Here is a 13197-nt window from a genome sequence, read left to right on the forward strand (position 1 = left end):
CTTATGTGAGGAATAAAAGAATGACCAGGGTGAGGCTGGGGCCGGTCAAGGACGGCAGTGGGAATTTGTGCATGGAGTCAGAAGAGATAGGAGAGGTGATGAATGAATACTTTTCTTCGGTGTTCACCAAGGAGAGGGGCCATGTTTTTGAGGAAGAGATGGTGTCACAGGCTGATAGGCTGGAGGAAGTAAATGTTCGGAGGGAAGATGTACTAGCAATTTTGAATAAACTGAAAGTTGATAAGTCCCCTGGCCTGATGAAATATATGCTAAGATTCTTTGGGAGGCAAGGGATGAGATAGCAGAGCCTTTGGCATTGATCTTTGCGTCCTCACTGTCCACGGGGGTGGTGCCAGAGGACTGGAGAGTGGCGAATGTGGTTCCTCTGTTTAAGAAAGGGAATAGAAATGACCCTGGTAATTATAGGCCGGTTAGTCTTACTTCGGTGGTCGGTAAATTGATGGAAAAGGTCCTTAGGGATAGGGTTTACGACCATTTAGAAAGATGCAGCTTAATCCGGGTTAGTCAGCACGGATTTGTGAAGGGCAAGTCTTGCCTCACAAATTTGATAGAATTTTTTGAGGAGGTAACTAAGTGTGTAGATGAAGGTAGTGCAGTTGATGTCATATACATGGATTTTAGTAAGGCGTTTGATAAAGTCCCCCACGGTCGGCTTATGAAGAAAGTAAGGATGTGTGGGATAGAGGGAAGTTTGGCCGATTGGATAGGTAACTGGCTATCTAACAGAAGACAGAGGGTGGTGGTGGATGGAAAATTTTCGGACTGGAAACCGGTTACCAGCGGAGTGCCACAGGGATCAGTGCTTGGTCCTCTGCTATTTGTAATTTTTATAAATGACTTGGAGGAGGGGGCTGAAGGGTGGATCAGTAAATTTGCTGATGACACCAAGATTGGTGGAGTAGTGGATGAGGTGGAGGGCTGTTGTAGGCTGCAAAGAGATATAGATAGGATGCAGAGCTGGGCTGAAAAATGGCAAATGGAGTTTAACCCTGACAAATGCGAGGTGATTCATTTTGGTAGGACAAATTTAAATGTGGATTACAGGGTCAAAGGTAGGCTTCTGAAGAATGTGGAGGAACAGAGAGATCTTGGGGTTCATATCCATAGATCTCTGAAAGTTGCCACTCAAGTGGATAGAGCCGTGAAGAAGGCCTATAGTGTGTTGGCGTTCATTAACAGGGGGTTTGAGTTTAAGAGCCGTGGGGTTATGCTGCAACTGTACAGGACCTTGGTGAGACCACATTTGGAATATTGTGTGCAGTTCTGGTCACCTCACTACAAGAAGGATGTGGAGACACTGGAAAGAGTGCAGAGGAGATTTACCAGGATGCTGCCTGGTTTGGAGGGTAGGTCTTATGAGGAAAGGTTGAGGGAACTTGGGCTTTTCTCTTTGGAGCGGAGGAGGTTGAGAGGAGATTTGATAGAGGTTTATAAGATGATGAGGGGGATAGACTATTTCCTCGAGTGAATGGAGTGGTAACTAGGGGGCATAACTATAGGGTTCATGGTGGGAGATATAGGAAGGATGTCCGAGGTAGGTTCTTTACTCAGAGAGTGGTTGGGGTGTGGAATGGACTGCCTGCAGGGATAGTGGAGTCAGAAACTTTAGGAACATTTAAGAAGCTATTGGATAGGCACATGGAGTACTTCGGGATGATAGGGAGGAAATAGCTTGATCTGGGTTTCAGACAAAGCTCGGCACAACATCGTGGGCCGAAGGGCCTGTTCTGTGCTGTACTGTTCTATGTTCTAGACTGGGGCTATACTCATTGGAATTCAGAAGAATGAGGGGAGATCTTATAGAAACATAGAAGATTATGAAGGGAATAGATAAGTTAGAAGCAGGGAAGTTGTTTCCACTGGCAGGTGAAACTAGAACTTGGGAGCATGGCCTCAAAATAAGGGGGAGCAGATTTAGGACTGAGTTGAGGAGGAACCTCTTCACACAAAGGGTTGTGAATCTGTGGAATTCCCTGCCCAGTGAAGCAGTTGAGGCTACCTCATTGAATGTTTTTAAGGCAAGGATAGATACATTTTTGAACAGTAAAGGAATTAAGGGTTATGGTGAGCGGGCGGGTAAGTGGAGTGGAGTCCACGAAAAGATCAGCCACGATCTTATTGAATGGTGGAGCAGGCTCGAGGGGCCAAATGGCCTACTCCTGCTCCTAGTTCTTATGTTCTTGTGTACCTGAACAGGGCCGGAATGTGGTGACTAGGGGAATTTCACAGTAACATCATTGACAGCTTCTGTTCTGGCATTGCCTTGATTTTAAAATTCTCATCCTAGTTTCTAACCTTTCCATGGCTTCACCCATCCTATCTCTGTAATTACAGCCCCACAATTCTTCAAGGTCTTTGGGCTCCTCTAAACCTGGCCTCTTGTGTATCCCTGATTTTAATCTCTCCACCATTGGCTCCATTGCCTCGACCCCAAGCTCTGGAATTCCCTCCCTAAATCCCCCTGACTCTTTCTCCTTTAAGTAATTCATTAAAATCTCCCTCTTTGAACCAGCTTTTGGTTTACTTGGAGTAACAGTAAATGTGGATTTGTGTCAATTTTTTGTGAGAATGGTCCTGTGAAGTGGGGGGGGGGGGTGTTTTGCATCATTAAAGGTGCTATATAAATGCAACATTTTGTTGTTGTTCATCATTGATGAAGTGATGTTGATTTGCTGTCATTTACGTCCTGTGTGGTTTCTGTGGGTTGGAGGCAATCAGTAACGGACTCTTCTGTACCAACAGGACCCCGCTCAGTGTTTGAGCTTCTAACTGGAGAAGACAAAGAGAGACTGAAGGACATGCAACAGCAACAAGTTGCAAGCTGTGCTCCTGCTTCCTGGGATCTATCCTATCGGCCCCAAGCCCTGGCCTCAGAGGAGCCCAGATCTTCACAGCTTGCAGCAATTGTTGGAGCAAGGGCCACTGGTTCGAGTGAATTTAAACCCTTCTTGAAGAATCCGGAGAAGCAGAAGAGATATGAGGAATATGTGGAGAAGCTTAACTCGGGACAGAGCAGTAAGTTAGCCAAGATCAGAGTCATTGCTTTACTGGCTTGTCTGTTGCAGTTGGCTTCTGAAACTCTGATATTCTTATCCAACAGAAATCAGATGGCAGGTTATTGATCTGAGACATTAACTCTATTTCTCTCCACAGATGCCGCCTGACATGCAGAGTATTTCTAGCATCTTCTGTTTTTATTTCAGATTCCCAGCATGTAAATTAATTCGCTTCTGTGACTATTTCTCAATCCGTTTTGAAACCTTCAGTTGACCCCCGGTGTCAAGCAACTGCTCTAAAAAAATGTCCTAAAAACACAATGAACTCATCATCCAGGCTACCTTTACTGATATGATTTGTCTAATCTATATGTAGATTAAATTCACCCACGATTCTTGCCATTGCTTCCTCAAAAGCCTCCAGTTTTTTTTCCATATACCTGCCTTACAGTGTGGTGACTAATAGGGGGCCTATAAACTACTCCCACAAGGGACTTCCTACATTTACTATTTCTCACTTCTACTTAAACTGAATCTATATCTTGATCTTTAGACCGAAGGTCTTCTCTTTCTTCTACCAATGTCATCCTTAATTAACAGAGTTTTCCCACCACCTTTCCTAGCTTCCTGTCTTTCTGAAATGTCATGTATCCTTGAATATTCAGGCCCAGTCTTTGTCATCCTGCAGCCATGTCTCTGTAATGGTGATCAGATCATACATATGTCCACCCTGTCATTTTAAATACTTTGATTGGATCACCCTTTAATCTTACTTGAAGGAATACAAGCCTAGTTAGCATAACTTGTCTTCATACTTGGACTTTTTCTATTGTCTGAACCTGCTAGATGCCCTGGCCAGTAGCCTGGATCCCAGCATGACAGAATGGGAGCGAGACAGGGAGCAGTACGAGTTTAGCCGTGCAGCTATGCTGTATCGTCCCACCAGCGCCTCGTTATCATCTCGCTTTACACGCGCCAAGTTTTCAGAGGATACAGAAAAGGTGGAAGTGCCGGAGCAACAGGAGGTATGGTTATCCTGATCCTAAGTGTTGACCAGAAGGGCATTGGTCAGAGACCGTCACAGAAAGTGCCCAAATTGCACAGTTCACTGGTATCGATTGAAAGAAAGCATTATGTTGTAATTGGCTTAGTGGCAGGAGGCAAAGGGGGATGGTCAAAGTTTGTTTTTGTGACTGGAAACCTGTGTCCAGCGGTGTACCGCAGGGATTGGTGCTGGGTCCCTTACTGTTTGTAGTGTACATTAATAATTTAAAGTTTATTTATTTAGTGTCACAAGTAGGCTTACATTAACACTGAAATGAAGCTACTGTGAAACTCCCCTAGTCGCCACAATCCAATGCCTGTTCGGATTACACTGAGGGAGAATTTAGCATGGCCAATGCACCTAACGAGCATTTCTTTCGGACTGTGGGAGGAAACTGGAACACCCGGAGTAAACCCATGCAGACATGGGGAGAACGTGCAAACTGCACAGACGGTGACCCAAGCCGGGAATAAAACCAGGGACCCTGGCACTGAGAGGCAGCAGTGCTAACCACTGTGCCACCATATTGCATAAGTGTGGGACGTATGATCAGTAAGCTTATGGATGACATGAAAATTGATGCTGTGGCAAATAGCGAGGAGGAAAGCCTTAAATTACAGGACAATGTAGACGGTCGGTCAGATAGGCGGAACAGTGGCAAATAGAATTTAACCCTGAAACGGTGAGATGATGCATTTTGAGAGGACTAACAAGACAAGGAAATATATAGTGAACGGTCGGACACCAGGAAGTACAGAGGATCAGAGGGAGCTTGTGCATGCCCAAGATTCCTGAAGACAGCAGGACAGGTAGATAAGGTGTTTTAAGGAGGCATATGGGATACTTGCCTTTATTAACTGAGGCATAGAATATAAGAGCAGATAAGTTATGAAGGAGCTGTCTTAAATGCTGGTTAGGCCACAGCCAGAGTGCTGTGTGCAGTTCTGGTCGCCACACTATAGGAAGGGTGTGATTGCACTGGAAAGGGTGCAGAGGAGATTCACCAGGATGCTGCCTGGGCTGGAGTGTTTCAGCTATGAGGAGAGGCTGGTTAGACTGGGGTTGTTTTCCTTGGAGCAGAGAAGGCTGAGAGGGGACTTGAATGAGGTTTACAGAATTATGAAGGACATAGCTAGGGGAGAAAGGAAGAAACCTTTGCCCTTCGTAGAGAGGTCAGTAACCAGGGGCATAGATTTAAGTTATGGGGCAGGAGATTTAGAGGGGATTTGAAGGAAAAGCTTTTTCATCCAGAGGGTGGTGGAAATCTGGAACTCACTGTCTGAAAGGGTGGTAGAGGCGGGAACCCTCGCAACATTTCAGAATCATTTAGATAAGCACTCGAAACACCAAAATGTACAAGACTACGGACCAAGTGCTGGAAAATGAGATTAGAATAGATAGGTGCTTTAGGGCTGGTGCAGATCTGATGGGCCAAAGGGCCTCTTGTTGGGCTGCAAAACTCTATGATTAACTAACCATGTTCCCTTCATGTCTGAAGGGTAGGAATGATAATTTTACGTATGTTATTTTATTGGTAAGTTCATGATTTACTTCAAGGTCTGCCAGCTGGACGGGAGTAAATCCACCATCTATCATACTGGGCCCATCAAACTGGGAATTATTGGGAACAGCGTGTATCAGACTGGGAATTATTGGGAACAGCGTGTAACAGACCGGGAATTATTGGGATCAACGTATATCAGACTGGGAATGGTCGGGATCGCCGAGTATCAGACTGGGAATGATTGGGAACAGCGTGTATCAGACTGGGAATGATTGGGATCAGTGTGTATCAGTCCGGGAATGATTGGGATCAGCATGTATCAGACTGGGAATGATTGGGATCAGCGAGTATCAGACTGGGAATGATTGGGATCGCCGTGTATCAGACTGGGAATGATTGGGAACAGCATGTATCAGACTGGGAATGATTGGGAACAGTGTGTATCAGACTGGGAATGGTCGGGATCAGTGTGTATCAGACTGGGAATGATTGAGATCAGCGTGTATCAGACTGGGAATGATTGAGAACAGCGTGTATCAGACTGGGAATGATTGGGACCAGCGAGTATCAGACTGGGAATGATTGGGATCGCCGTGTATCAGACTGGGAATGATTGGGAACAGCATGTATCAGACTGGGAATGATTGGGAACAGCGTGTATCAGACTGGGAATGGTCGGGATCAGTGTGTATCAGACTGGGAATGATTGGGAACAGCGTGTATCAGACTGGGAATGATTGGGAACAGCTTGTATCAGACTGGGAATGATTGGGAACAGCGTGTATCAGACTGGGAATGATTGGGAACAGCTTGTATCAGACTGGGAATGATTGGGATCAGCATGTATCAGACTGGGAATGATTGGGAACAGCGAGTATCAGACTGGGAATGATTGAGAACATAGAACATAGAACATTACAGCGCAGAACAGGCCCTTCGGCCCACGATGTTGCACCGACCAGTTAAAAAAAAAAACTGTGACCCTCCAACCTAAACCAATTTCTTTTCGTCCATGAACCTATCTACGGATCTCTTAAACGCCCCCAAACTAGGCGCATTTACTACTGATGCTGGCAGGGCATTCCAATCCCTCACCACCCTCTGGGTAAAGAACCTACCCCTGACATCGGTTCTATAACTACCCCCCCTCAATTTAAAGCCATGCCCCCTCGTGCTGGATTTCTCCATCAGAGGAAAAAGGCTATCACTATCCACCCTATCTAAACCTCTAATCATCTTATATGTTTCAATAAGATCCCCTCTTAGCCGCCGCCTTTCCAGCGAAAACAATCCCAAATCCCTCAGCCTCTCCTCATAGGATCTCCCCTCCATACCAGGCAACATCCTGGTAAACCTCCTCTGCACCCTCTCCAAAGCCTCCACATCCTTCCTGTAATGTGGGGACCAGAACTGCACACAGTACTCCAAGTGCGGCCGCACCAGAGTTGTGTACAGTTGCAACATAACGCTACGACTCCTAAATTCAATCCCCCTACCAATAAACGCCAAGACACCATATGCCTTCTTAACAACCTTATCTACTTGATTCCCAACTTTCAGGGATCTATGCACACATACACCTAGATCCCTCTGCTCCTCCACACTATTCAAAGTCCTCCCGTTAGCCCTATACTCAACACATCTGTTATTCCTACCAAAGTGAATTACCTCACACTTCTCCGCATTAAACTCCATCCGCCAGCGTGTATCAGACTGGGAATGATTAGGACCAGCGAGTATCAGACTGGGAATGATTGAGAACAGCGTGTATCAGACTGGGAATGATTGGGAACAGCGAGTATCAGACTGGGAATGATTGGGATCAGCGTGTATCAGACTGAGAATGATTGGGTACAGCTTGTATCAGACTGGGAATGATTGGGATCAGCGTGTATCAGACTGGGAATGATTGGGAACAGCGAGTATTAGACTGGGAATGATCAGGTTTTGCATTCAAACTTGTCGAGTCAGCTGATTGCAATTCGCGAAACAATCCAATAATCAACCAACGGTCAGCCCATTAGTCTCATCTCTTTAATACTGTACTCACCCGAGGGTGCCACCCTGCTCCCAAACCACTACACCTCTCTGAGGACAGGGTTGCCTCCCCTGTAGTGATGGTCTGATCCAGAGACCTGGGTGCTGACTGCTTTTGTTTTGTTTGCTCTCCGCACAGGGTGATATCAATGATAAAGAGTCTGCGGTGAAAATGAAGATGTTTGGGAGTCTCACCAGAGACAAGTTCGAGTGGCATCCTGAGAAACTTCTCTGCAAACGGTTCAATGTTCCCGATCCCTACCCAGGGTGAGTAGCAACCGCAGGATTCAGTCTCCCTGGGTATACACTGTGTACAGGATTCGGTCTCTCTGGGTATACACTGTGTACAGGATTCGGTCTCTCTGGGTATACACTGTGTACAGGATTCAGTCTCTCTGGGTATACACTGTACAGGATTCAGTCTCTCTGGGTATACACTGTGTACAGGATTCAGTGTCTCTGGGTATACACTGTGTACAGGATTCAGTCTCTCTGGGTATACACTGTGTACAGGATTCGGTCTCTCTGGGTATACACTGTGTACAGGATTCAGTCTCTCTGGGTATACACTGTGTACAGGATTCAGTCTCTCTGGGTATACACTGTGTACAGGATTCGGTCTCTCTGGGTATACACTGTGTACAGGATTCAGTCTCTCTGGGTATACACTGTGTACAGGATTCGGTCTCTCTGGGTATACACTGTGTACAGGATTCGGTCTCTCTGGGTATACACTGTGTACAGGATTCAGTCTCTCTGGGTATACACTGTACAGGATTCAGTCTCTCTGGGTATACACTGTGTACAGGATTCAGTCTCTCTGGGTATACACTGTGTACAGGATTCAGTCTCTCTGGGTATACACTGTACAGGATTCAGTCTCTCTGGGTATACACTGTGTACAGGATTCAGTCTCTCTCTCTTTCTCTGGATAGTATCCCATCAAACCATAGAATCCCTACATGTGAAAGTAGGCCATTTGGCCCATCAAGTCTGCTGTAATTCTTTGTAAGAGCACCTTATTCAGGTATGCTCCTCTGTCCCATCTCCGTAATGCTACACATTTACCATTGGCTAATCCATCTAACCTGCACATTGCTGCAGCACCTGGGGCAGTGGTACAGTGGTTAGCACTGCTGCCTCACAACACCAGGGACCCGGGTTCGATTCCCAGCTTGGGTCACCGTCTGTGTGGAGTTTGCGTGTTCTCCCCGTGTCTACGTGGGTTTCCTCCGGGTGCTCCGGTTCCCTCCCACAGTCTGAAAGACGTACTGGTAGTGCATTGGCCATGCTAAATTCTCCCTCAGTGTACCCGAACAGGCACCGGTGTGTGGCGACTAGGGGATTTTCACAGTAACTTCATTGCAGTGTTAATGTAAGCCTACTTGTGACAATAATTAATAAATAAATCAAAGAACAATACAGCACAGGAACAAGCCCTTCGGCCCTCCAAGCCCGTGCCGCTCCCTGGTCCAAACTAGACCATTCTTTTGTATCCCTCCATTCCCACTCCGTTCATATGGCTGTCGAGATAAGTCTTAAACGTTCCCAGTGTCCCCGCCTCCACCACCTTGCCTGGCAGCGCATTCCAGGCCCCCACCACCCTCTGTGTAAAATATGTCCTTCTGATATCTGTGTTAAACCTCCCCCCTTGCACCTTGAACCTATGACCCCTCGTGAACATCACCACCAACCTGGGGAAAAGCTTCCCACCGTTCACCCTATCCATGCCTTTCATAATTTTATACACCCCTATTAAGTCTCCCCTCATCCTCCGTCATTCCAGGGAGAACAACCCCAGTTTACCCAATCTCTCCTCATAACTAAGCCCCTCCATACCAGGCAACATCCTGGTAAACCTCCTCTGTACTCTCTCCAAAGCCTCCACGTCCTTCTGGTAGTGTGGCGACCAGAACTGGACGCAGTATTCCAAATGCGGCTGAACCAACGTTCTATACATCTGCAACATCAGACCCCAACTTTTATACTCTATGCCCCATCCTATAAAGGCAAGCATGCCATATGCCTTATTCACCACCTTCTCCACCTGTGACGTCACCTTCAAGGATCTGTGGACTTGCACACCCAGGTCCCTCTGCGTATCTACACCCTTTATGGTTCTGCCATTTATCGTATAGCTCCTCCCTACATTATTTCTACCAAAATGCATCACTTCGCATTTATCTGGATTGAACTCCATCTGCCATTTCTTTGCCCAAATTTCCAGCCTATCTATATCCTTCTGTAGCTTCTGACAATGCTCCTCACTATCTGCAAGTCCTGCCAATTTTGTGTCGTCCGCAAACTTACTGATCACCCCAGTTACACCTTCTTCCAGATCGTTTATATAAATCACAAAGAGCAGAGGTCCCAATACAGAGCCCTGCGGAACACCACTAGTCACAGGCCTCCAGCCGGAAAAAGACCCTTCCACTACCACCCTCTGTCTTCTGTGACCAAGCCAGTTCTCCACCCATCTAGCCACCTCCCCCTTTATCCCATGAGATCCAACCTTTTTCACCAGCCTACCATGAGGGACTTTGTCAAACGCTTTACTAAAGTCCATATAGATGACATCCACGGCCCTTCCCTCGTCAACCATTCTGGTCACTTCTTCAAAAAACTCCACCAGGTTAGTGAGGCATGACCTCCCTCTCACAAAACCATGCTGACTATCGTTAATGAGTTTATTCCTTTCTAAATACGCATACATCCTATATCTAAGAATCCTCTCCAACAACTTCCCCACCACGGACGTCAAGCTCACCGGCCTATAATTACCCGGGTTATCCTTCCTACCCTTCTTAAATAACGGGATCACATTAGCTATCCTCCAATCCTCTGGGACCTCACCTGTGTCCAGTGACGAGACAAAATCAATCTTCGGACTGTGGGAGGAAACCAGAGCACCTGGAGGAAGCCCACACAGATACGGGAAGGACATGCAAACTCCGCACAGACAGTGACCCAAGGTCAGAACATTGGAGCTACATTGGTGTATTAGCGCCCTGAGTTAACGTCTCACTGGACGGATGAAATCTGTGGCTGTGCAGCACTCGTTCTGACACCAGTGTGGGATTTAAACCTACTATTCAGAATGGTGAAATTGGGGGGGAAAAGCTGTCACAAAACAGTGGGGTAATTTCTTGGTTCTAGGTGTTGAAACATGCTGCTGTCTGTAGGCCTGGCTGAGCTGCTATTTGGGATATCTTTCTCTCTTCCTTCAGTTTTGACCTGCCCCCAGAGTTTTACAATTTGTTACCTTTTTGATTTTCCAGGTCCACAAAGTCTGGGCTGCCCACGGTGAAACGGGACAAATATTCAGTGTTTAACTTTCTGACCATCCCCACAACTCCTGCAGCAAGTGGAATGGAAACTAAAATGGAAAGTGTGCAACACGATAGTAAGTACGATTGTTATAATAATCCCCAGCCAGCGAGTGGGTCACTGGATTAGGCCCCAGCCAGCCAGCGAGTGGGTCACTGGATAAGGCTCCAGTCACTGGGTTAGGCTCCAGCCAGCCAGCGAGTGGGTCACTGGATTAGGCCCCAGCCAGCCAGCGAGTGGGTCTCTGGATAAGGCCCCAGTTACTGGATTAGGCCCCAGCCAGCCAGCGAGTGGGTCACTGGATTAGGCCCCAGCCAGCCAGCGAGTGGGTCACTGGATTAGGCCCCAGCCAGCCAGCGAGTGGGTCACTGGATTAGGCCCCAGCCAGCCAGCAGGTGGGTCACTGGATTAGGCCCCAGCCAGCCAGTGAGTGGGTCACTGGATTAGGCCCCAGGCAGCGAGTGGGTCACTGGGTTAGGCCTCAGCCAATCACTGCAGCATTGATAAATCCATTGTGCTGCTTCCTAAAGTCAATCATCTGATGTGCACTCACTGCTTTCACACCATTGTGATCTCTGTAAAGTTCCAGCCAATAACCAGCACTGTAGATTATTGCTGCAGCAAGAGGCAGCACCTTCGGCAGAGCAAGGGAAACATGTGGAGTTGGTCAGCTAACAGATAAAAGAAATCCCTGCCGAGTAACTGATGAGGCCTAGCTCTCAAATGGACAGAATGCAGTGCTTTGTGAACTTGACAGAGAATTCAGGGATTTTGTTGGAGTGTTATTCAGAAACGTGAATATTGCATCAAATGTAATAAATTCTCTGTTTCAACCAGGAGCTCTGAAGTCCCCTGAATCCAGAAGAAGATCGAGGTGGGACATGTCAGCAGAGGACAAGGAGAAAGATATTGTTGATCATGCTGCCAATCTAATTGGTTTGGATACTGCAGCAGAAACAAGTTTAACACGACATTCAGAGAAAGCCGAACAGGACAGAGAGAACAAAATCACCAAGAAGGTACCTGGAGTAACAGTGACGTTTGAGTAGTTTTACAGGATTTTCTGAGGGCAAAATGTGTGGGTGGTAGATGGAGTTTATACAGACTCCCGAGCATTATTTTCAAAGTGCCACATGAGGAATAGTTTGGAAAAGCCGAGCCTGACGTATAAAAGAGGAAATGATGGGTGAGGTGGTGGAAAGGCCCTGTGGGGGATTCAGTATTGGATTTGTCAGATTAGAGAGAGAGGCCCGTGACTACTGGAAGGTGCCAGGGATCAGTATTGGAACCTCGTCACTCTCTATGGAATTGAACTGGATTTTCCGGTGTAATGAATTGGGCATCAACATTTTCTGATGAAACTGGGAAGAGTAGCAAATTGCCTGGAAGAATGCAGGTTCATTAATACCACTCAGGGTCTGCAGTTGGCATCCTGACCTGTGTACAGTCTGGCCACCCTATTATAGAAAGGATATTACTAAACTAGAAAGAGTGCAGAAAAGATTTACTGAGACGCTACCGGGACTTGATGGTTTGTGTTATAAGGAAAGGCTGGATAGACTGGGACTTTTTTCCCTGGAGCAGAGGAGGCTGAGGGGTGATCTTATAGAGGTCTATAAAATAATGAGGGGCACAGATCACCTAGATAGTCAACATCTTTTCCCAAAGGTAGGGGAGTATAAAATTAGAGGGCATAGGTGTGAGGGGAGAGATACAAAAGGATCCAGAGGGGCAATCTTTTCACACAGAGGGTGGTGAGTGTCTGGAACAAGCTGCCAGAGATAGTAGTAGAGGCGGGTACAATTTTGTCTTTTAAAAAGCATTTAAACAGTTACATGGGTAAGATGGGTATAGAGGGATATGGACCAAACGCGGGCAATTGGGACTAGCTTAGTGGTTTTAAAAAAAAAGGTGGCATGGACAAGTTGGGCTGAAGGGCCTGTTTCCATGCTGCAAACCTGTTTGACTCTATGGCCTGGCTTACACCCTGGCCTGGCTTAGTGGTACTGTCACTGGACTAGTAATCCAAAGGCCCAGGCTAATTCTCTGGGACAGGGGTTTAAATCCTACCATGGCAGCTGGTGGAATTTATATTCAATTAATAAATCTGGACTATAAAAGCTAGTCTCAATGATGGTGATTGTGACAACTAACATCGATTGTTGTAAAAGCTCATCTGGTTCATTGATGTCCTTCAGGGAAGGAAACCTGCCATCCTTATCTGGTCTGGCCGACATGTGACTCCAGAGCTACACTGTGGTTGACTC

The 13197-nt window shown here is 46.7% G+C and overlaps 2 protein-coding genes across 3 annotated transcripts in view; one reads left to right on the forward strand and one right to left on the reverse strand.

The window, feature by feature from the left end:
* The window catches only part of gpatch1 (G patch domain containing 1), a 47574-nt gene that overhangs the window by 22243 nt on the left and 12134 nt on the right, over positions 1-13197 (forward strand). For both annotated transcript variants that reach the window (XM_078210503.1, XM_078210504.1), the window contains exons 11-15: positions 2764-3036; positions 3864-4042; positions 7743-7870; positions 10882-11006; positions 11768-11949. In XM_078210503.1, coding sequence (XP_078066629.1) covers positions 2764-3036; positions 3864-4042; positions 7743-7870; positions 10882-11006; positions 11768-11949 — 887 coding nt within the window. The remainder of the gene's footprint in view (positions 1-2763; positions 3037-3863; positions 4043-7742; positions 7871-10881; positions 11007-11767; positions 11950-13197) is intronic.
* The window catches only part of cebpa (CCAAT enhancer binding protein alpha), a 373760-nt gene that overhangs the window by 9810 nt on the left and 350753 nt on the right, over positions 1-13197 (reverse strand). The window lies entirely within an intron of this gene.

The sequence above is a fragment of the Mustelus asterias genome, chromosome 4 (assembly GCF_964213995.1).
Source record: "Mustelus asterias chromosome 4, sMusAst1.hap1.1, whole genome shotgun sequence".
NCBI classification, from domain to species: domain Eukaryota; kingdom Metazoa; phylum Chordata; class Chondrichthyes; order Carcharhiniformes; family Triakidae; genus Mustelus; species Mustelus asterias.